The sequence below is a fragment of the Myxine glutinosa genome, chromosome 3, assembly GCF_964187855.1.
Source record: "Myxine glutinosa chromosome 3, kmMyxGlut1.1, whole genome shotgun sequence".
Lineage (NCBI taxonomy): Eukaryota > Metazoa > Chordata > Myxini > Myxiniformes > Myxinidae > Myxine > Myxine glutinosa.
Genome location: NC_136263.1, coordinates 21,876,367 through 21,897,337, shown reverse-complemented (window position 1 = coordinate 21,897,337; position 20,971 = coordinate 21,876,367). Strand labels below are relative to the sequence as shown.

The 20,971-nt window shown below is 48.2% G+C and overlaps 1 protein-coding gene across 2 annotated transcripts in view; it reads left to right on the top strand.

The window, feature by feature from the left end:
* The window catches only part of LOC137423772 (solute carrier family 25 member 34), a 45,726-nt gene that overhangs the window by 13,379 nt on the left and 11,376 nt on the right, over nt 1-20,971 (top strand). Inside the window, exons 4-6 of one of the 2 annotated variants that reach the window (XM_068111258.2) lie at nt 5,902-5,967; nt 7,823-7,975; nt 19,514-19,648. In XM_068111258.2, coding sequence (XP_067967359.1) covers nt 5,902-5,967; nt 7,823-7,975; nt 19,514-19,648 — 354 coding nt within the window. The remainder of the gene's footprint in view (nt 1-5,901; nt 5,968-7,822; nt 7,976-19,513; nt 19,649-20,971) is intronic. The other variant, XM_068111259.2, reaches the window with a different exon arrangement.

Sequence of the window (20,971 nt, the reverse complement as noted above, 5' to 3'; positions counted from 1 at the left end):
GGATGTTTGTTCATATATTACCAGAAAAGTATTGTTACGGATCTCAACGTCGGCCTTTTCCCCTTACCAAGGGGGGTTGATCCCCTTGTCTGTCACTGACCGACGTGAGTCCTCGAAGCTACAACGTCCTTCCCAGACCGACGGTAGGTAGGGTTTGTTAGGCCTAGGGGTTCGCTACTTACCTAATTACCACCGCCAGCCGGGAACGAGGGAATAACTTCTGCTCGAACCACGGTTTTAGATGGACTAGTTGCCGAGCGGTTTTAGCAACCCGAAGTTCGAGCCATTAACAATTACTAACCCGATTATGAGCGTTGGCCAAAATCGTGCCACAGGTGTTCAATCAGGTAAAAGACAAAGACGATCGGGCGAGAATGAAGAAGCCAAAGATAGGAAAGAACAGATATTTATTAACTACTATACAAAAACCAATCAAAGAAGAAGAAAACGAAAGTAATGTACAGTGAAGATAGAAGACACAGTGCAATTCTTAAAACAAGCTTACTTAAACCCCAGGGACAAGACAAACAAGACAAACTCACGTACACGAATGGGGAATTGAAGGTAGGATTGGCTGGAGGGAGAAGAAGGGTCCGTGCAGGGCGGCAGGCTGGAGTTGAGCGGCCGCCGACTCCCCCGCACTCTGGTTCACGCACAGGTTTGCTCGCAGCAGCACGTCAGGGCTTCTCGCGGCTGGTTGAAGCGGGGCTGGTTGAAGCAGCACCTCTCTCAGGCCTCGTACGTCCTCCGAAGCTCTCGTGACTTGCGCAGCACTCACAGCACTCGCAGAAATTGTTCACGCGCCTCCCGCCACAGAACTCTCTTTGGTCCAGCGCACCTCCCTCAAAACTCTCCGTGGGGGCTTCTTGCAATGGGTTATATATGGCCACACCTTGGAACCTTCGCGAACCTACTCGATGTTTCTCACCACGCCCTCTCAAGCCACACCCACTGAGCCTTGGTTGGTCGGCAAGGGCTGGCTGATTCCACCTTTGATGACGAGGGCCACGCCCATAATGTAGCTCCTCCCCCCTTCTTCTCCGAGATGACCGTGTTCAATGGAGGCGAATGCTGCTGGCAATGTAGGCGAACGCTGCTGGCAATGAAGTTTTGAGGCAATTGAAAAGGGGATCTATCTTATTTGATTTGGTGCAACGTAAGATCGACTAGTGGGAACATGGCCTTATACTGAAACACATAATAATGAAATAACTATTGAGGGATCCTATAGTGCCCTACGTGGTGCGGTGGACTAACTAGGGGACGACCCTTGACCTTTACACAAATGGAGGTATTTACCAAGAATTATTACATTATTTACAGAGGGTGATATTTACAACCAATTACCAAAGTGCAGGATTTCCCAAATCCGCAACAGTATGCATGGGTGTGGACACGTTTTATTGTATTTTGCCTCGTCTTCTTTCGCAAGTTCGAATTGTTCATTAGAGGCCCGATTGCGTCTCCATTGACTGTAATTGGCGGCGTGAACTAGGCCAAATCACGGAAATCGGGCCCAGGTTGCCCCAGTACGCATGTCTACTCTAGTGACGTCGTTGGTGTACATTGTGCCCCAATCAACAATCGTCATGATGTACTTGAGTCATTGTCACTTCGCTTCTGTCCTCCATTTTGTTCTTCCACATATTAGTCATTTTTCATAATCCACTCCGTACGCAGATTCTACAACAAAAGATAAATAAGCATCTATCAGTGACGTCCCATGACGTCAAACTTGCGTTTGTTCACAAAGTGCACAAGCAAGACATGGCGTACGCAGATACGCAACAACGTATTCATAACTATCCAATAAACTACGAGGGCTGGTAGGATGGCCGAGAGGTGCGCACCCCTCATCTGCCTTCTATTATGCCCTCCTTATATTCTGCCCTCCTTATATTCTGCTCTCCTTATATTCTGCCCTCCTTGTATTCTGCCCTCCTTGTATTCTGCCCTCCTTATATTCTGCCCGTCTTATATTATGCCCTCCTTATATTATGCCCTCCTTATATTATGCCCTCCTTATATTATGCCCTCCTTATATTATGCCCTCCTTATATTATGCCCTCCTTATATTATGCCCTCAGCCTGGTGTTGGGCTAGCGGCTAGGGTGCCAGCTTAGGATCCTAGGATCCTGGGTTCGAATCCCGGTCGATCGCTGAATTAACACCAGGGGGGTCGACTCAGCCTGTCATCCTTCCGAGGTCGGCAAATTGAGTACCAGTTCACTGGTAATTCCCTGTTTGTCGTAAAAAGGCGACAAAAAGGGTTGGCGGCAGGAAGGGCATCCGGCCGTAAAACATTGCTTCAAAAAGGGGACCAAAAAACAACAACAACCACGGTCCCCGAAAAAGGCCAACCCCTGCTTGCGGGGAAAAATGGCCTCTAAAGGTGGTTTTATTTTTATTTTTTATATTATTCCCTCCTTATATTATGCCCTCCTTGTATTCTGCCCTCCTTATATTTTGCGCTCCTTATATTCTGCCCTCCTTATGGTCCACGCCTGAAATGCCAGTCGCTCCACACCCTGACAGCTGTCTAGCCTCGGTTTGATTCCCGACCCAGCTATATCCTGGTTTTTCACAGGCAGGTGGATTCATCAATGTGTGTACCAACCCTCGGATGGACGTTAAACGGGCTTTCCGTCTGCCGGCATTTGGTGGTGGACGTTAAAGATTCCACGAAGTCCTACACAGAGAGTCTGCAAGTTAGCGCCGGCACCAAGGCCAAATTCAAATTTCTGGCTAAACTCGGTGAACGCCAGGCCTGGAACCAACAGACTTTGCATGTCATCAGCGAATCCGAGACTTTCCCTGCAAACGGCCAGGTGCTCAAGGCCTGTCGTGATCGAGTCAGACTCGTAAGACTCAGTAGGCTGGAAACTTAATAAAAACACACTTTAGGAGAAAACCTAAGGCAAGGTAAAAGCTCAAGGTGACATCACTGTCAGGTTGCCACTCAAAATTAAACTTGATGCAGGATTCTACTTGAGGTGTGACGTGACCCTTGAGATTTGAGGTGTGATTCATGAGACACTCCACCCTTAAGATTTGTTGTTTGACTCGGTTCTCGACCCTTGCCACTCCACGCTTTGACATGCCCGTCCTCTCATGCCACGCCTTGATGTGCACGCCTTGATGCGCACGCCTTGATGTGACTCCATGCCGCTCCACACCTTGATGCACCCGCCATGCTGCTCCACACCCTGACGCTCCATGCCCTGACGCACCAGCTGCTCCATGCCCTGACATGCCAGCCGCTCAATACCCTGACATGCCAGCCGCTCCATGCCATGACATGCCAGCTGCTCCATGCCCTGACATGCCAGCCGCTCCATGCCTTGACATGCCATCTGCTCCATACCCTCATTGCCCGCCGCTCCACACCCTGACATGCCAGCCGCTCCATGCCCTGACATGCCAGCCGCTCAATACCCTGACATGCCAGCCGCTCCATGCCATCACATGCCAGCCGCTCCATGCCATGACATGCCAGCTGCTCCACGCCCTGACATGCCAGCCGCTCCACGCCTTGACATGCCATCTGCTCCATACCCTCATTGCCCACCGCTCCACACACTGACATGCCAGCCGCTCCATGCCCTGACATGCCAGCCGCTCAATACCCTGACATGCCAGCCGCTCCATGCCCTGACATGCCAGCCGCTCCATGCCCTGACATGCCAGCCGCTCCATGCCCTGACATGCCAGCCGCTCCATGTCCTGACATGCCAGCCGCTCCACGCCCTGACATGCCAGCCGCTCCACGCCCTGACATGCCAGCCGCTCCACGCCCTGACATGCCAGCCGCTCCATGCCCTGACATGCCAGCCGCTCCACGCCCTGACATGCCAGCCGCTCCACGCCCTGACATGCCAGCCGCTGCACGCCCTGACATGCCAGCCGCTCCACGCCCTGACATGCCAGCCGCTCCATGCCCTGACATGCCAGCCGCTCCACGCCCTGACATGCCAGCCGCTCCATGCCCTGACATGCCAGCCACTCCATGCCCTGACATGCCAGCCGCTCCACGCCCTGACATGCAAGCCGCTGCACACCCTGACATGCCAGCCGCTCCACACCCTGACATGCCAGCCGCTCCACACCCTGACATGCCAGCCACTCCACACCCTGACATGCCAGCCGCTCCATGCCCTGACATGCCAGCTGCTCCACGCCCTGACATGCCAGCTGCTCCACGCCTGCCGCTCCACGCTCCACTACTGTATCTTAAAAAAAATTTATATTAATTTGCTGATCCCAATAAATGGTCTTGCTTTTTAAAAATTAATTCTTCCTTTTGTTTCTAGGCTCTTACAGTGCATAAAGCTCAATGTTAAAAGCAGAATTGATCAATGGATATTCCCCTTTGCGCACGTGGCTCAAAATCCTCCGATGGCAGGTGGAAGTCCAACAACTGCACTGACTTGTCTATCTCAGTCCTATCCTAATGTTATAATTTGTGTTGTAAAATTAGATTCCAGCTCCTAATGTCTTTGTCCTGCATGCGTAAAGGAAACTGGGCTTCATTGGATACTGGGTAAAGGATAACCACTTCGAAAGCTATATTGAGTGCCAACCATGATGTAAGTGCCAATGTGATGACACTTGATTTCAATGGCCAAGAACATAATGTCCTAATGCACTCCAGTTTCCTCTGGAGTTCAGAAGATACACCAGGAGCCTTGGTTCATTGTTAAAAAAAAAAAAAAAAAAAAATCTGGCACACACGACTGTGAACAAAGGGGCACAGGTGATGTATAAACCTCGTTTACAAATGTCCTCTCCCCCACTCACCTAAAAATGTGGTGTTTAGCTAATGGAGGAGGTTCAAAAGGAGGAAAAGTAACAATTCCAGCAGATTGATTCATCTGCTCCGAGATACAATTCCCAACTCTGATTGGATTTGACGAAATTTAGATGGCACTGATGGAGGGGCGCACAGTGTCCCTCAGAGGGGACGTTTAATTGGCCATCCCATTTTCTGTAGTGACATTCCATTCCCGTGATATCTTGCACAAGGTCAGGTTCATCTTGCATCACGAAGACACATTTCTGCTCTTAGACAAGCCGTGGTGTCAGATGTGTCTTCCGGATTGTTAAATGGTAATTACGAGAACAGTTTGCCGTGTATAAACCTCCCAAAATATCGATAAGGCATTTAAACGAATGTATGTTGAAATATATTTCTTACTTTAAGTAAATGGATTGCTTTTGTTGAGTTTTTTTACTTGCAAAATCGAAGATTTTTCAAGTATATTGGTCGGTTGCGTTTGTGGTTCTGTCTGTTTGTTTGTTTGTCTGTCACCGGCCTACAGGTCACAATTCTAAACCGATCGCCACGAAACTTCACTAAATCGTATAGGTCGTCCCAATTGAGAAGCCTATTGATTTTGAGGTCAAAGGTCATCTGCAGGTCAAATTTCTAAAATCGCCATTTTAAATCCAATTGACTTGAAAATTGAATAACATTTGTGTATTGAGTCAATACATTGGGAAACCAACTATTTTTGAGGTCAAAGGTCAACTCTAAGTCAAACTTCCAAAATCAATTTTCATCTGAAAACCCATCAATTTTCATCCGATTGACTTGAAAATAGAACAGCATTTGTGTATTGCCTCACTGAATTGGGAAACCACTTATTTATGAGGTCAAAAGGTCAAAGGTCAACTCAAGGTCAAACTTCTAAAATCATCATTATTTATCTGAAAAATCGTCACTTTTCATCCTGTTGACCCGAGCTTTGATCAAGATCGTAAATTTTAATCTTCATGAAATGGACAATTTGCTGTATCAATGGAAAACTTTTGGGGGAGGGGGGGGGGGTGGATTTTGCAAGTTTTGTGCTACGCATGACGTCTTCTTGTTTGTTTTTTTTGTTGTTGTTTTTTGTTTCCTAGGTTAAAACTCAACTTCAGGTGCAGACGTCATCATCCATTGCGGTTGGATTCCAACATAACCACATGGTTTGTCTTTGCTTGCATCATTGTGAAGATGTCTGTCTTTGTTTATTATCTTCATTGGACTTGATTAATGGCTGCATTGAGGTTCTGGTACATTGGGCCAAAGGAAGCTTGATGTACCAGGAAGTCAGGATGTGTATCGCACATGAATTGGCCTGTTTGGTGTTCCCATCTGAACATTTAGCTCGTGACGCGGTGATCACGAGTTGAGAATGGTCCAGAGGAGTGAATGCTGTTGATTTATACATTTCCCATGAGTATCGTGTGAGTGTCATGTCGGTATCAAATTGTTGGAAAGTTATGATGTAGGTCTGCAAAACATGGAGAAAATCAGCTGAACGCAGTAATGAGGAAGTGCTGGAGAGGTTGGACTAAGAATTTAAGGAAAAGACAAATGGTAAATTAGCCATTTTTTGAATAAGGCCTATTGAAGGTAGTTGTCGGAAGAACAGAAGTGAAACTAGAACGGCATGCGGTAGAGCAGGTATAGCGCATACCTCCGCCAGGCTGAACAGCTTAAGTTTCGTAGCCCACTGATAGGCCGGATCTGCATCCATTAGAATCTAATCGGCTTGTCTTTGTTGCCTACCCAACTCATCCACCCTGTTTTGTCATAATTCGTCCACAACCTTTTGAGATATCTTACTACGCCCGTATAAGTTTTGGCCCTGTCACTCAATGGTGAAAAATGACTTGGGATTTTTTTTTTTTTTTTCTCTTTTACAGATCCGGATCTTCCCCAAAATTGAAACGATTCGTTCTTGTCACACACCCATCATGTCCACCACGTTTTGTCCGAATCTGTCCATAACTTTTTGAGATATCGTGCTATACTGTATATCCATTTTAGGCTCATCACTCGATGATGAAGAAGAATCATAACATTCATGGATCCGGATCTTCACCCAAATCGATCCGAATCGATTCATCAAAATCGATTCAGATCTTCACCAAAATCGAATGAATTCGTCCTCGTCATGCACCAACCTGTCCACGTTTTGTCCAAATCTGTCTGCAACTTTTTGAGATATCCTGTTCACAGACAACTAGATAAACAGACAGGGGTGAAAACATGACCTCGGGTGGTGCAGGTAATGATAAAGGGCATCACGACTGGATGAGCTGAATGGAGGTCCAACCAAGGCACAAGCCGGAATGAAAATGAAACCGGACGGCAGACAAATATGGAAGATGCTTGAATGAAACAACCTGTCTGCAGCGCGCACACACACACACACACACACACACACACACACACACACACACACTTAGTAATCTTTTACCGATTTGCTCATTCACCACTTGCTTGATTTTTTTCCTTTTATTTGCTCTCGTTTTATTTACGTTTCGCAAAAACTACTTCTCTTAATGAGATTTCTGATGACGACATGACGAATGAGACTACTGATTTTAGAGGTGCAACGTTTTTCAGTTTTTCCAAGATGACACCTGTACCACGTGACCTACGACGTCATAATTATGAATAAAAAAAATTCTACAGGCGGAGGCGCTCCTATAGTAAGATTTCGTGTCGATCAGATCAACGGTTGCCGAGAAAATGAATTATGAAAATGCAGACACGTGCGCCACGCACGCAACCGATCGCCTAACCCTGGTTTTCGCTTCACAATCGCAAGGTAACAATGGGGTGAATGAGTATTCGAGTAGAGGACAAAAGATAGACAGACGCATGTAGTATCCTCAGCATTGAGCTCGGCACACGGCTACATCCGATAAAGGTAGCCGGCCATGATTTGCCTAATACCTTCAAGTATTTTCACCTGCTAAATTATCCTAAATACTACTTTATTGCTCCGCCGAGTATGTGACCACGAGTCTGTCTGTCCCCTTTCCACAGGGTATGGTGTCCGCTCTGACGGGCATCAGACGGAGAGAGGGGCTGAAGGGCTTGTGGCGCGGAGTGGAAGCAGCGGGGCTAAGGGTGGCCGTGGGGTCTACAGCCCAACTTACCACGTTCACTCGTTGTAAGGAGCTGGCTGTCAGGGCAGGGGTAAGGAATTGAGGAGGTGATGGGATGGGAGTGTGAGGAATTGAGGAGGTGATGGGATGGAAGTGTGTGGAATTGAGGAGGTGATGGGATGGGAGTTTGAGGAATTGAGGAGGTGATGGGGTGGGAAAAACTGTGAACTTTGAATTGTGAATGTGAGGAATTGAGGAGGTGATGGGATTTGGAGTGTGAGGAATTGAGGAGGTGATGGGATGGGAGTGTGTGGAATTGAGGAGGTGATGGGATGGGAGTGTGAGGAATTGAGGAGGTGATGGGATGGGAGTGTGTGGAATTGAGGAGGTGATGGGATGGGAGTTTGAGGAATTGAGGAGGTGATGGGGTGGGAAAAACTGTGAACTTTGAATTGTGAATGTGAGGAATTGAGGAGGTGATGGGATTTGGAGTGTGAGGAATTGAGGAGGTGATGGGATGGGAGTGTGTGGAATTGAGGAGGTGATGGGATGGGAGTGTGAGGAATTGAGGAGGTGATTGGATGGGAGTGTGAGGAATCGAGGAGGTGATGGGATGGGAGTGTGAGGAATTGAGGAGGTGATGGGGTGGGAAAAACTGTGAACTTTGAATTGAGTGTGAGGAATAGAGGAGGTGATGGGACGGGAGTGTGAGGAATCGAGGAGTTGATGGGACGCGAGTGGAGGGAGAATGTGTCGACTTATTTTTGGATAGGTACGCAGCAGTATCATGGAACTATGTTATGGTATTTGATCGTTACGGTATTTTGAATGTTTACACGGGAATACGAAAGCTAAAATAGACTTGAAGGTCTTTGTACAAATAGGAAATGACCAGATATGATCTCATGTTGGAAGTTTATTACCTCTGGCACCTTTGGTGGCGGAAGTTGTGTTTTCACCCCTGTCTGTCCGCTTGTGAACAAAATATCTCAAAAAAAAAGGTTGTGGACGGATTCGGACGAAATTTTACAGAGATGTAGTGTATGTAGTGACAAGGACGAAATGATTTGATTTTGGTGAAGATCCGGATTCGGATTCGGCTAGTTTGATTTTTAAAGTGATTCTTCACCATTTGAATATAGGGCCAAAAACGACACATGGCAGTGTATCTCAAAAAGTTATGGATGGATTTGGACGAAACTTGTTGGACAGGTTGTGTGTGTGATGACGATTCGATTCGATTTTGGTGAAGAATGTTTCTACATTATATTATAAATTCTGTATTGTAATTTTCTGGTCTACTCTGAGATACAAAACGTAAACTGTTCACCAGGTGGAGGTATGCTCTCCACTGAATGCTGTTCTAGTTATATTGTGAAAAGATACCTTGGCATGCTGAACATCTACAATGTACGTGGCACATCAAACCTCATATCCCTTTTTGATGATCTGGTGCTCCTTGCTGCTCCTTGGTGCAGCCCCCCCTCCTTCCTTGAATTGCGCCAGATTTTTACTTCCCTACTTTGGACTTTATTATACCAAGAGTTTAATCCTGGCTCGAAAGGTCGAGCTTATCACTCTTCCAATGAGTTATTGTGTACAGTCACATGAAAAAGTAAGTACACCCCATGTAAAGTTTTGACTTTTTCAACATATTTCAACATACAGCTATTTGATCTTCATTTCAACAATATTGATAGATAAAGGTGATATAATATAACAAATATCATGAAACATTTACATTTTGTAGTCCATTGTATAATTTAAATAAACATAAATGCAAATTTCGCACGTGGAAAAAGTAAGTACACCCCTACATTTATCACTACTTCAAATACCTAAAATTAGAATCAGGTGCATCAGCTCAGGTGCAAATGATTAGAACATCGTTAGAGAGGATCTTGGAGGAACCTGTCTTATTTAAACCTCAGACATTTCGTTTGGTTTGCTCTTTGTTGTTGAAGTGTGCAGCGTCACCATGCGCAGATCAAAAGAGCTCTCTGAGGCCTTCAGAAAGAAGGTTATAGATGCCTACGAGTCTGGGAAGGGATTTAAAAAGATCTCCAAATAATTTGAAATCAATCAATCGACTGTCCGGAAGATCATCTACAAGTGGAGAAGATTCCAAACAACTGCCAACTTGTTCAGGCCAGGCCGCCTCAGGAAGTTCAGCCCGAGAGCAGACCGCAAGATGCTGAAAGAAGTCTCTAAGAACCCCAGAATGTCATCACGGGACCTACAGGTAGCTCTTGCCACTGTTGATGTCAAAGTGCACGAGTCTACCATTAGAAAGAGGCTGCACAAATTTGATCTACATGGGAGGTGTGCCAGGAGGAAACCTTTGCTGTCCAGAAAGAACATCAGGGCAAGACTAAAGTTTGCCAATGAACACCTAGGCAAAGACCAGCACTTCTGGAACAATGTGCTCTGGACAGATGAGTCAAAGGTAGAGCTATTTGGCCACAGTACCAGAAGACATGTTTGGCGAAAACCATGTTTGTTTGGCGAAACCATGTTTGGCGAAAACGCATTTGACCACAAGAACCTGATACCAACTGTAAAGCATGGTGGTGGAAATATTATGGTTTGGGGCAGCTTTTCTGCATCAGGGCCTGGGCAGCTCACCATCATAGAATCCACTATGAATTCTTCATTGTACCAGAGGGTGCTTGAGGATAATGATTGGCCATCTGTTGGAAAGTTGAAGCTTAACTGAAGGTGGGCCTTGCAACATGACAATGACCCTAAACATACCAGTAAATCCACCAAGGAATGGCTGAAAAGAAAGAGATGGAGGGTTCTGGAATGGCCAAGTCAAAGCCCGGATCTAAATCCCATCGAGATGTTGTGGGGGGATTTGAAACGAGCTGTGCACGCAATAAACCCCTCAAACATCGCACAGCTGAAATAATTCTGCATGGAGGAGTGGCCAAAAATTTCTCCCAGTCGATGGCAGAGACTGGTAGACAGTTATAAGAAACGCCTACTTGAGGTTGTTTCTGCCAAAGGGGGCAATACCACCTATTAGAGCCAAGGGTGTACTTACTTTTTCCACATGTGAAATTTGCATTTATGTTTATTTAAATTATACAATGGACTACAAAATGTAAATGTTTCATGATATTTGTTATATTATATCACCTTTATCTATCAATATTGTTGAAATGAAGATCAAATAGCTGTATGTTGAAATATGTTGAAAAAGTCAAAACTTTACACGGGGTGTACTTACTTTTTCACGTGACTGTATGCTTTGACTGGATGGTGTCTGCGCTGAAGCATGTCACACTTACCTTTGAGCTGTCTTGTCTGGATTTGATTCCCAACTATAAACTGTCGCATCGGTGCTCCATCCCTCAGAAGGACATTAAGCTGAGGGTCCCTTCTGCTAGCATTAGTTGGTGGATGTTGAACATCCCTTGATATTGTTGCGAATATGGAATTTGGCCTCCATATCCGCTTGTAAATATTCCCCTATTTTCTCCGATACTCCCCAACTCTCCCTTACCCCATTCCCTAGTCCCATTGTCTGTAAACAACACCCATTAGAGCCGATCTTCCCCTTCATCCCCCCATTAAATGTCGTGCCCAGGTCCCCCGCACCACACGTAGACAATTATAGGACATCTTGCTAGTTATTCTTAATCTATGTCAGTTAAGGACTTGTTTCCATTAATTATGACTCTTCGTTGCACCAGAATGTGATTATATGGCACCTGTTAGGAAGTTTAGGACCTCCCCATACCTCTCCGCATCTCTTCCCCATGAAGAAGCGCCAACTACAACAACAACAACAAAAGAGGGGGGCGGCGCGGTGACGGCATGGGGAGTGGGCGTCCTCCTTCCGGCTCGGTTAGCCACCATTGACCACGCGCTCCACGGGGTTACCACGAAGGGGCTCCCTGTCGGCCCCTCGTCAAGGGCGGAGCCGGTAACCCCCGCACCCAATGAGAAGCCATGGGCCGATGCCATCTGGGGCGGCGCTAACGAGCCGAGGGCGTGTCACTCCCCGCCGGATATATACGCGGCCCTGCGCCGGACGTGACGAGAGATGCGCCCCGAGCTTGGAAGGAAAAGACGCCACCCTCCCGAGCGCTGAGCGACCTCCCCAGCTTGAGACCAAAGTCGCGACCCACAAGCGCTGTGATACCTTCACGCATCTCTGGACACCACCGTACGTGATTCTGTCCCTGAGCCAGGTGCACCTGAGCCATCGCGACCTGCCTCCCCTTTTCATCAACCCCCGTGTGAGTCAGCATTTTGTCCCGTGTGTCTGTCGTCTGTCCGGGGATAATATAAGAGTGTGTCTAAGTGCCTATCTTCCTGTAATATACCTCTAGCCCCTGTAATCTAACCTTTTTCCGTACGAATATACTTGAGAATCGAAACCCTGGTGTCGTATTGTGTCATTATAATCCAGCCGGGTGTCTTCTCTTTCCTATTGAGCCAGCGTAGCGCGATTAGTCAACATTCGGGCACAATCGGGTAACTTGTACGGATACGGCGGCCATCCCGCTCGGCCCACCATACCATCAAAGTCGTATCTGTAACAATTGGTGTCAGGAGTGGGATTCGAGGCCCGACCAAATTTTGAAGAAAAAAAAAAACGAATAGAGGAAAAAAAAAATTTGGTCAAAATTTGGAGCGGCCGAAATTTGTTTTGTTTTACGAAACTCGAATTTTGCAAGTCGCGCTATGGCGGATCAAGACGGCTGGGGTCCGGTAGGGGAGAGTGAGGTAGGGTCGATCCAGGACCAAAATGAGGGACAGGAGGAGAGCGAAGCAGTGAGGGCGGCAGGTTCGCAAAATAGCGCCGTCACGCACGAAGAAGCGGGCGCGCAAAATGGCGCCTCGCTGATCACCGCGCCAGCGACCGTGGCAGCGCCCCCGATGGATTGGGGCCTTTTTTTCATACAAATGAAGGCCCTTATGGCCCAGAATAGCGAGAAAATGAGGGAGGAAACGAGGGCTGATAGTGAGCGGTTGGGAAACCAAATGGGGGTAATGAGGGACGAAGCGAGGGGTACCAGTGAGAAGTTAGACAATAATTTTGAGGAGTTAGACAAGAAAATTGAGAAGTTAGACAATAATTTTGAGGAGTTAGACAAGAAAATTGAGAAGTTAGACAATAATTTTGAGGAGTTAGACAACGGGATAAAAGAAGTAAAGAATGGGTTAACGGGGGTAGAAAACAGAATGGCCGCTCAAGAGAATCAGATAGAGGGAGTGAAACATGGGTTAACGGGGGTAGAAAACAGAATGGCCGCTCAAGAGAATCAAATGGAAGGGATGCAAAAAGGGTTAGAGGGGTTAGAAAACAGTATGGAAGGCAAATTGAGGGACATGAGGGACCAAGCGGAAAGGGAAGTTAAACAAATGGAGCAGCAGATAGAGGGGGTCAGAATGGGGGTAGAAACCAAACTGGATGCTCACAGGGAGGAAATGGAGCAGATGAGGGTGGCATCTGGGCAGGAGATGCAAGTGATGGGGGAGGAGATCAGAAGAGGAGTGAGTGAGGAGGTCGGAGGAGTGCGCGAGGAGGTGAGGCACTGTAAGGAGCGCATGGAGAAAGAGGTGAGAAAGGGGACTGTAAAATTGCAAGGTGGTATAGAGGAGTTGACGCTGGGAGTAGAACAACTGACAGTGGGACAAAAGGAGTTGGGGGACCAGGTAAAGAAGAACACAGCGGTAATAGAGGGTTTAAAATCGACACAGAAGGAGATGAAAAAGGACGTAGGGGTAATTAAAAAAGAGTGCCAGACGGTACATGAGGACCTGACGAGGAAAATGGACAAGGTGGTAGAGGTAATGGAGGTTAAAGAGCGGGAGGTGCGGGAGCACATAGAAAAAAATAAAGTGGAGTTAGAGGAAGAACTTAAAGGGGCGCACGAAGAGATGAAGGAGATGAAGCAAAAATTAGAGGAAGTGGAAGAAGGGGTGAGCGAAATTAAGAAGCGACGGAGAGAGGATAAGAAAGAGATAAAGGAGGAAGTAAAAGAATTGGTCCAAAGTCTGTGTTCGGATCGTGATGATGTGCTCATTAACCGGATGAGGGATTCGCAGGTGATGGAGGAGAAGCGAAGAGGAAGAGGACCCGGTGTAAGTGGTGACCAATATGGTCGTGCGTATGATGCGCCAGGGGATTTAATAAGCTTGGGGGTCGAGATAGACCCGGGTGTTCGTGAGAGGCCGTTGGTGAAGTGTGCGACAGGTCTGGTGTGCGAAAAAGGAGGTGTGCAAGAAAGTCCGACTCTGGGGTGTGTGAGGAAAAAGTGCGTGCCAAGGAGTGAGTGTGCTGGCGAGAGTGAGTCGGTCGTAGCGCGTGTGCGAGGGAGCACATGGAAGCGTGGTGTGGTGAGTGTTACAGAGGGTGTGACGGGAGAGTGTGCGCAGGAGTGTGCGCGAGAAAGGTGTGTGACGGACAGGTGCATGAGGAAAGAGTGCGCTGTCAGAAGTAAGGAAGAGTGTCCACCTGTGGTGAGTGTTACAGAGGGTGTAACGGGAGAGTGTGCGCGAGGAAGGTGTGTGACGGACAGGTGCATGAGGAAAGAGTGCGCTGTCAGAAGTAAGGAAGAGTGTCCACCTGTGGTGAGTGTTACAGAGGGTGTAACGGGAGAGTGTGCGCGAGGAAGGTGTGTGACGGACAGGTGCATGAGGAAAGAGTGCGCTGTCAGAAGTAAGGAAGAGTGTCCACCTGTGGTGAGTGTTACAGAGGGTGTAACGGGAGAGTGTGCGCGAGAAAGGTGTGTGACGGACAGGTGCATGGGGAAAGACTGCGCTGTCAAGAGTAAGGGTGAGTGCGCTGTCAAGAATGGAGGTGAAAGTAGTGAGAGTGACAAGGAGCGTGAGTTAGTTGTGACAGGTGAGCGAGGATGTACACCTGGGATGGAAGGATGCACACCTGGAATGGTAGAGCGTGAGTGGGAATGCACGCTGGAGTTGGTGGTGAGGCACGTGGTTGGGTGTGCGAATGAGAGCACACCTGTGATTGTCACAGAGGAGGTGACTGAGGAGGGGGCGCGAAGAGGTGTTTTGGTGAGGTGTGCGAGCAACGAATGTGTGCCAAGGTGTTCGGTGGTCAGGTGTGTGACCAAGGCTGTGAGTGGAATGAGTGTACCTGGGTGTGTAAGGAAAGGTACGAGGAGCATGGGCACAGCTGGATGTGTGAGCAAGGAACGGGCTGCGGGATGTAAGCATGCAGGTGAAGCATCGACGTTAGACGGGATAGAGTTTAGAACGACTTATAGCCGAATCGGGCCCTCGGTGCGTGCTGGGCCTCGCTTTGAACGGCCGCGTCCGTGCTCCACTAGGCGGAGCTGGCAGCCCGATAGAAAGGGTCGTCATGGCGACCACTTTTTGGTGAGACGTGCCGGCAGGTCTAGATCGGGGCATTGGATGGTTCCACGCCGAGGTGGTGTGTGGGATCTCGGGCCGGGTAAACCTCCTTCCCTGCACCGAGTGCCGGATGTATCCAGCCGCTGGCACAAAACAACCAGCATCCATTGCTTGGCTTTACGAAGCCGGGCTTTGGACAGGGATTGGCGCACCGAGAGGTATTAGTGAGTCGACTGGGTGATGAGGTTAGTGTTTTGGACCCAAAATTAGAGAAAAACAAAATTTGATGATTGGCAAGGGATTGGCAGTAGTGATTGGCAGATGATGGGCAGTGATTGGCAAATTTTTAATTTGTTGCAATTTGATGTGCGAAATTGGTAGTGAGAGACCCCCGATGTGGTGGGATGGCAAATCCACCATCCTTCCCATATGGGGGGGCAAAGGAGCAATAGATTATGGGGTGTATGGCAGTGAAAACTAGCCCGGGTGGGTTAGGATATGGTGTGTAGGGATCTAGCGAAGATGACATTAGGTAACGTTAAGTTTAGTTAGTGACTGATACCTGTAGTGGGGACGCAGGTAGATTAGTATGGATGATAATGACGTGGGAGCGCAATAGTTTAAAGGGACGACTGGGAAGCGCAAGTTTCAGAAGGGAGTAGTTAGCTGAGATGATGCCGTGTGAGTGAGAATTGAACAGGTGTGATTGCACAGGTGTGCAACTGGACAGGTGTGTGGAGCAGTGTATGAGTAGTGAGTGTGTGGATCAGCGCGAATGCGCTTGGGGAGAGAAGGGTGCAGGTGGCACCAGGTGTGAGAGCACAGGTGTGCAGGTACAGGTGTGTGGAGAGAGTTGGAGTGAGTGGTACGGAGTGGTGTGCATGGTGCGAAGGTGTGGATGGGGGAAGAGTGGACCCCTTTCACGAGCACCCGGGGCGGGTAGTGTAAGTGTTAGGTAGAGGGTGCAGGTAAATTGTGGTTGGATATTGGCATTTGTGGTGCGGTTGCAGAATGGTATTGTGAATGGGTGCATTAGTGTCGTGGAAATGGCTGGGCGTGTAGCCTGTTAGTGTGTGTAGTTGGTTGGGCACTCCACCACTGTGAGGATGTCGGCCAGGTGAGGCCGCAGGTGGGCTCTGGGAGCCGGTAGTTGTGAGTGGGTGCCTGAGGATCCCGGGTGTGGATCGGGCAGCCCAGTGCCAGAGAGGGCACGGAGTGGGGAGAGAGCCAGAGGGCCTTCCCCAGGTAGTTAGGTTAGGGTGAGGAGCAGGTAAGCTCGGAGGCAACTGCAGTGGTGGAGGTGTGCAGGTGGGTAGACCCACTGGGAGAGGTACACGCCGCAGCCCAGAAATTGTGCGAGGGCACCGGGAGATGAATCGGGGGAGTGAGACCCCAAATTGAAGAGCACCACAGTTTGGCCAATGGGAATTGGTTTTTAGAACCCATAGTGTAAGAGGGCCAATGGTTTGGCCGGAGAAAGCCCCCGGGTAGTGTAAAGTTGTTAAAGTCATTTAGGAGATAGTTAGGATTGATGAACCTGTCGCACCATACGCAGCCACTTGCCTGTGGTGATGATGATGACTCCACACCTGTGTTTTCTTTGTTTTGTTGCAGAAAATGAAATTGCTGTGTGGATTGTGAGACGCATCACGACGTGGATGAGACATTGGGGTGATTCCATCTCTCCCTCCCTAGGAGGGACTGATGATGAATTGGTAATGGCAAATTTTGATGTGCAGTTGGAGATGGCAAATTTTGATGAGAGTTGAAAATGGCAAATTTGATTGGTTAGGAGGGAGAGAAGACGAATTTGGTTTATGGGAGGAACGGGGAAGACAGTAGGGATGTTTGTTGATTTGTAAAGTAGATGTTTATGGGTAGTGTTGTGTTTTGTGGATACAGTAAGGGGTAAGGGAGGGGCCATGTAGGTTACCTGGTGGGGGGGGGGCGTACGATAGGAACGTACCTGTCTCACCTGGTTCCCATGTGCCCCCAGTGTGCATTACCTTATATTGCGTGCACTTTTGCGCCCTTACCACCTTACTCACTTGTCTGCTTCTTTTGTCTCCCACCTCCGAGGATCTGGCTTTGGGGTAGAGAGAGAGGAGAGAGAGGTGCTGGCTGCGCAGTTGTGGGCCTGCAGTTTCGCTGTTTGCTGCCGGGATCGATACACCATATGGACCGCAATGTTTGTGGCCACCCACAATGGACCGCAGTTCGTTTGCGGCCAAGCACCACCCGGGGATGGACCTATGGGTCAACGTGGCACCTATGCCATACAGGTGAACCACTTTTAGTTACCACCAAGTGCACCACAAGAAGAGCAAGAGACACCTGCAGGGTTAGGGGTTGTTGAAGTTATTTTTATTCCAATGAACAATGGTGACTGCACCGATTGGTGGTGGGGTGGTGCTTTTGATGCTGGGAAAGGGTGCTCTGCACGTTATTAAAGGCCGTCGGCCACAGAGCACTCGTGGGTTGGTGTATCGATGTTGGCAAGCGCGCTCTCTCTATGCATAACATCTGCATGTGTTCCTCCAAAAACAGGTCCTGGATCGTAGTGTAAATAGCAGCGTAGTCTTGTAAATAATGCTCCCTACCGGCTGTATGTTTAGTTTGAGAATTCTTTCCGGATTCGGTTATCCTGTGGGTGTGTTTCTGTGAGGAGAAGGGTGCAACGTCGCAGGGGGACATATTTACTCATTTGTGAATATCTGTAAAACTGTCGCACTCAGGGTAGAGTTAATAGTAGAGGGAACTACATTGCGTGCCACACTAAAGTAGGTAAAAATTTATCGGGTCGGGACGCCCCGAGGGTAGAGAAGGGTGCAATGTTGCGAATATGGAATTTGGCCTCCATATCCGCTTGTAAATATTCCCCTATTTTCTCCGATACTCCCCAACTCTCCCTTACCCCATTCCCTAGTCCCATTGTCTGTAAACAACACCCATTAGAGCCGATCTTCCCCTTCATCCCCCCATTAAATGTCGTGCCCAGGTCCCCCGCACCACACGTAGACAATTATAGGACATCTTGCTAGTTATTCTTAATCTATGTCAGTTAAGGACTTGTTTCCATTAATTATGACTCTTCGTTGCACCAGAATGTGATTATATGGCACCTGTTAGGAAGTTTAGGACCTCCCCATACCTCTCCGCATCTCTTCCCCATGAAGAAGCGCCAACTACAACAACAACAACAAAAGAGGGGGGCGGCGCGGTGACGGCATGGGGAGTGGGCGTCCTCCTTCCGGCTCGGTTAGCCACCATTGACCACGCGCTCCACGGGGTTACCACGAAGGGGCTCCCTGTCGGCCCCTCGTCAAGGGCGGAGCCGGTAACCCCCGCACCCAATGAGAAGCCATGGGCCGATGCCATCTGGGGCGGCGCTAACGAGCCGAGGGCGTGTCACTCCCCGCCGGATATATACGCGGCCCTGCGCCGGACGTGACGAGAGATGCGCCCCGAGCTTGGAAGGAAAAGACGCCACCCTCCCGAGCGCTGAGCGACCTCCCCAGCTTGAGACCAAAGTCGCGACCCACAAGCGCTGTGATACCTTCACGCATCTCTGGACACCACCGTACGTGATTCTGTCCCTGAGCCAGGTGCACCTGAGCCATCGCGACCTGCCTCCCCTTTTCATCAACCCCCGTGTGAGTCAGCATTTTGTCCCGTGTGTCTGTCGTCTGTCCGGGGATAATATAAGAGTGTGTCTAAGTGCCTATCTTCCTGTAATATACCTCTAGCCCCTGTAATCTAACCTTTTTCCGTACGAATATACTTGAGAATCGAAACCCTGGTGTCGTATTGTGTCATTATAATCCAGCCGGGTGTCTTCTCTTTCCTATTGAGCCAGCGTAGCGCGATTAGTCAACATTCGGGCACAATCGGGTAACTTGTACGGATACGGCGGCCATCCCGCTCGGCCCACCATACCATCAAAGTCGTATCTGTAACAATATGTTTGACGTAGAGTAGGTGAGCTATTGCTTGTACCCCAAAGGAATTGCAACTTCCTACTCGAGTAAACTTCATTTAAACACCAGGCCTGGTCAGCTGGGTCGTGAAAGACTTGGGACAAATACTTTTCCTGCTCGACCCCGCAATAGCGTTGGATATTTTGGACCAAAGCAATTTTTCTTTTGCGGTATGCTGGTAGTTGAAAGGATTCTCTAGAGCTCCCTCTTTAAACTACACTGGCTTTGTCAAACTCAGAGACGGACATTGTGTACCCTCTTAGAACATTGTGTACCCTCTTCGAATACGCTGCTCATTCTGTGATATCATTCGGCAGCTTGCAAAACAAGGCACCTTGTGGCAGATCCTCATCGGCTGCTTGCTGAGCAGCGTTGCCTTGGCAATATGCATGACTCCATTTGACGTCATCAGTACACGGCTCTACAATCAACCAACCACACCCGATGGAAAGGTGACCGATAATTTTGTTTGAATAGCTTGCATATACATACTGTTACGTTTATGGAGGTTGGTGGAGGAAGGGGATCAGTTACTCAATTAAAGCCAATTGTCCCCATCCGGACAATCATGTAGTTTAGACATTTTACGCTTGTATTAAGGACACAGTGCTAGGTTGTGTTCTGTTTGTGTGTGCCCCTGGGAGGTGGCGTTGTACGCCTTCATAGCTAAAGAAGTTAATGTGTGTGTAGTTATGTTCTCCCACCTTTGGAAACCATGTTAGGCCAGGTGAGTGTGCATGGATTGGGATTGTTCTTGGCACATGGGCCAGTGGGAATAGCTATTCTGGGACTCGGGACTTCTTGGGGAAGAAGGACAGAATAATTATTTGGTAAAATGCCAGGGGCATTGAAAGGTCCCTTTATACAAGGGTACATGCCATGTGGCAAAGTAGAGAAAAGAAGGTACATTCAAAAAATATTGTGTGCATGCTGTACTACCCGTGTGTTCTTAGGAGGAACCAAGTAATGCTCTAGAAAAGTTCATATAAAAGGGCGGCCTACATCTGGCAAATAAAATACATTTACTTCTTCGTGCAGGTGTATGAATAAAATTGGCGCCCCTTCATATGAACTTTTCTAGAGCATGACTTGGTTCCTCCTCAGAACACAAGGGTAGTCCAGCATGCACACCAGATTTTTTGAATGCTCCTTATTTTGTATTGTTTGGCATTTTCTGTGAGCTATGGAATGTCCCTTCTTTTCTATACTTTGCCACATGGCACTTACCCTCATCTATATATATATATATATAAAACACAGTTTGTGTGTGTGTGCGTGTGTGTGCGTGTGTGTGTGTGTGTGTGTGTGTGTGTGTGTGTGTGTGTGTGTGTGTGTGTGTGTGTGTGTGTGTGTGTGTGTGTGTGTGTGTGTGTGTGTGTGTGTGTGTGTAATGTTACCGATAGACTCCGAAACGGAGAGGCTCACGTGCTTGATATTTGGCATAGACATGGCCATTGAGCCTGGGACGAACATGGCTGAGACCATATTTGACGAGATCCATATTTTTTATTCATATTTACGTCAGCGCATTTCAGCGAAGTACCCGCTAATCTCAGCCGGTGCCAGAGCTCGCTGATTCGCTCAGAGCGATCACGTGATGTTCCATCCCGTCACACGTCACACGTTTGCACGTAATTCAGGGCGAAAAGCGATTACGGTTTTTCACCTTTATGCGACCGTGTTTTGTGTCGATTTTGTGCGATATGAATTAAATTTTAATTCATATTTCGTGTTTACGAATTCGAATACGAAGGATTTCCCCTTTCCCCTTTCGA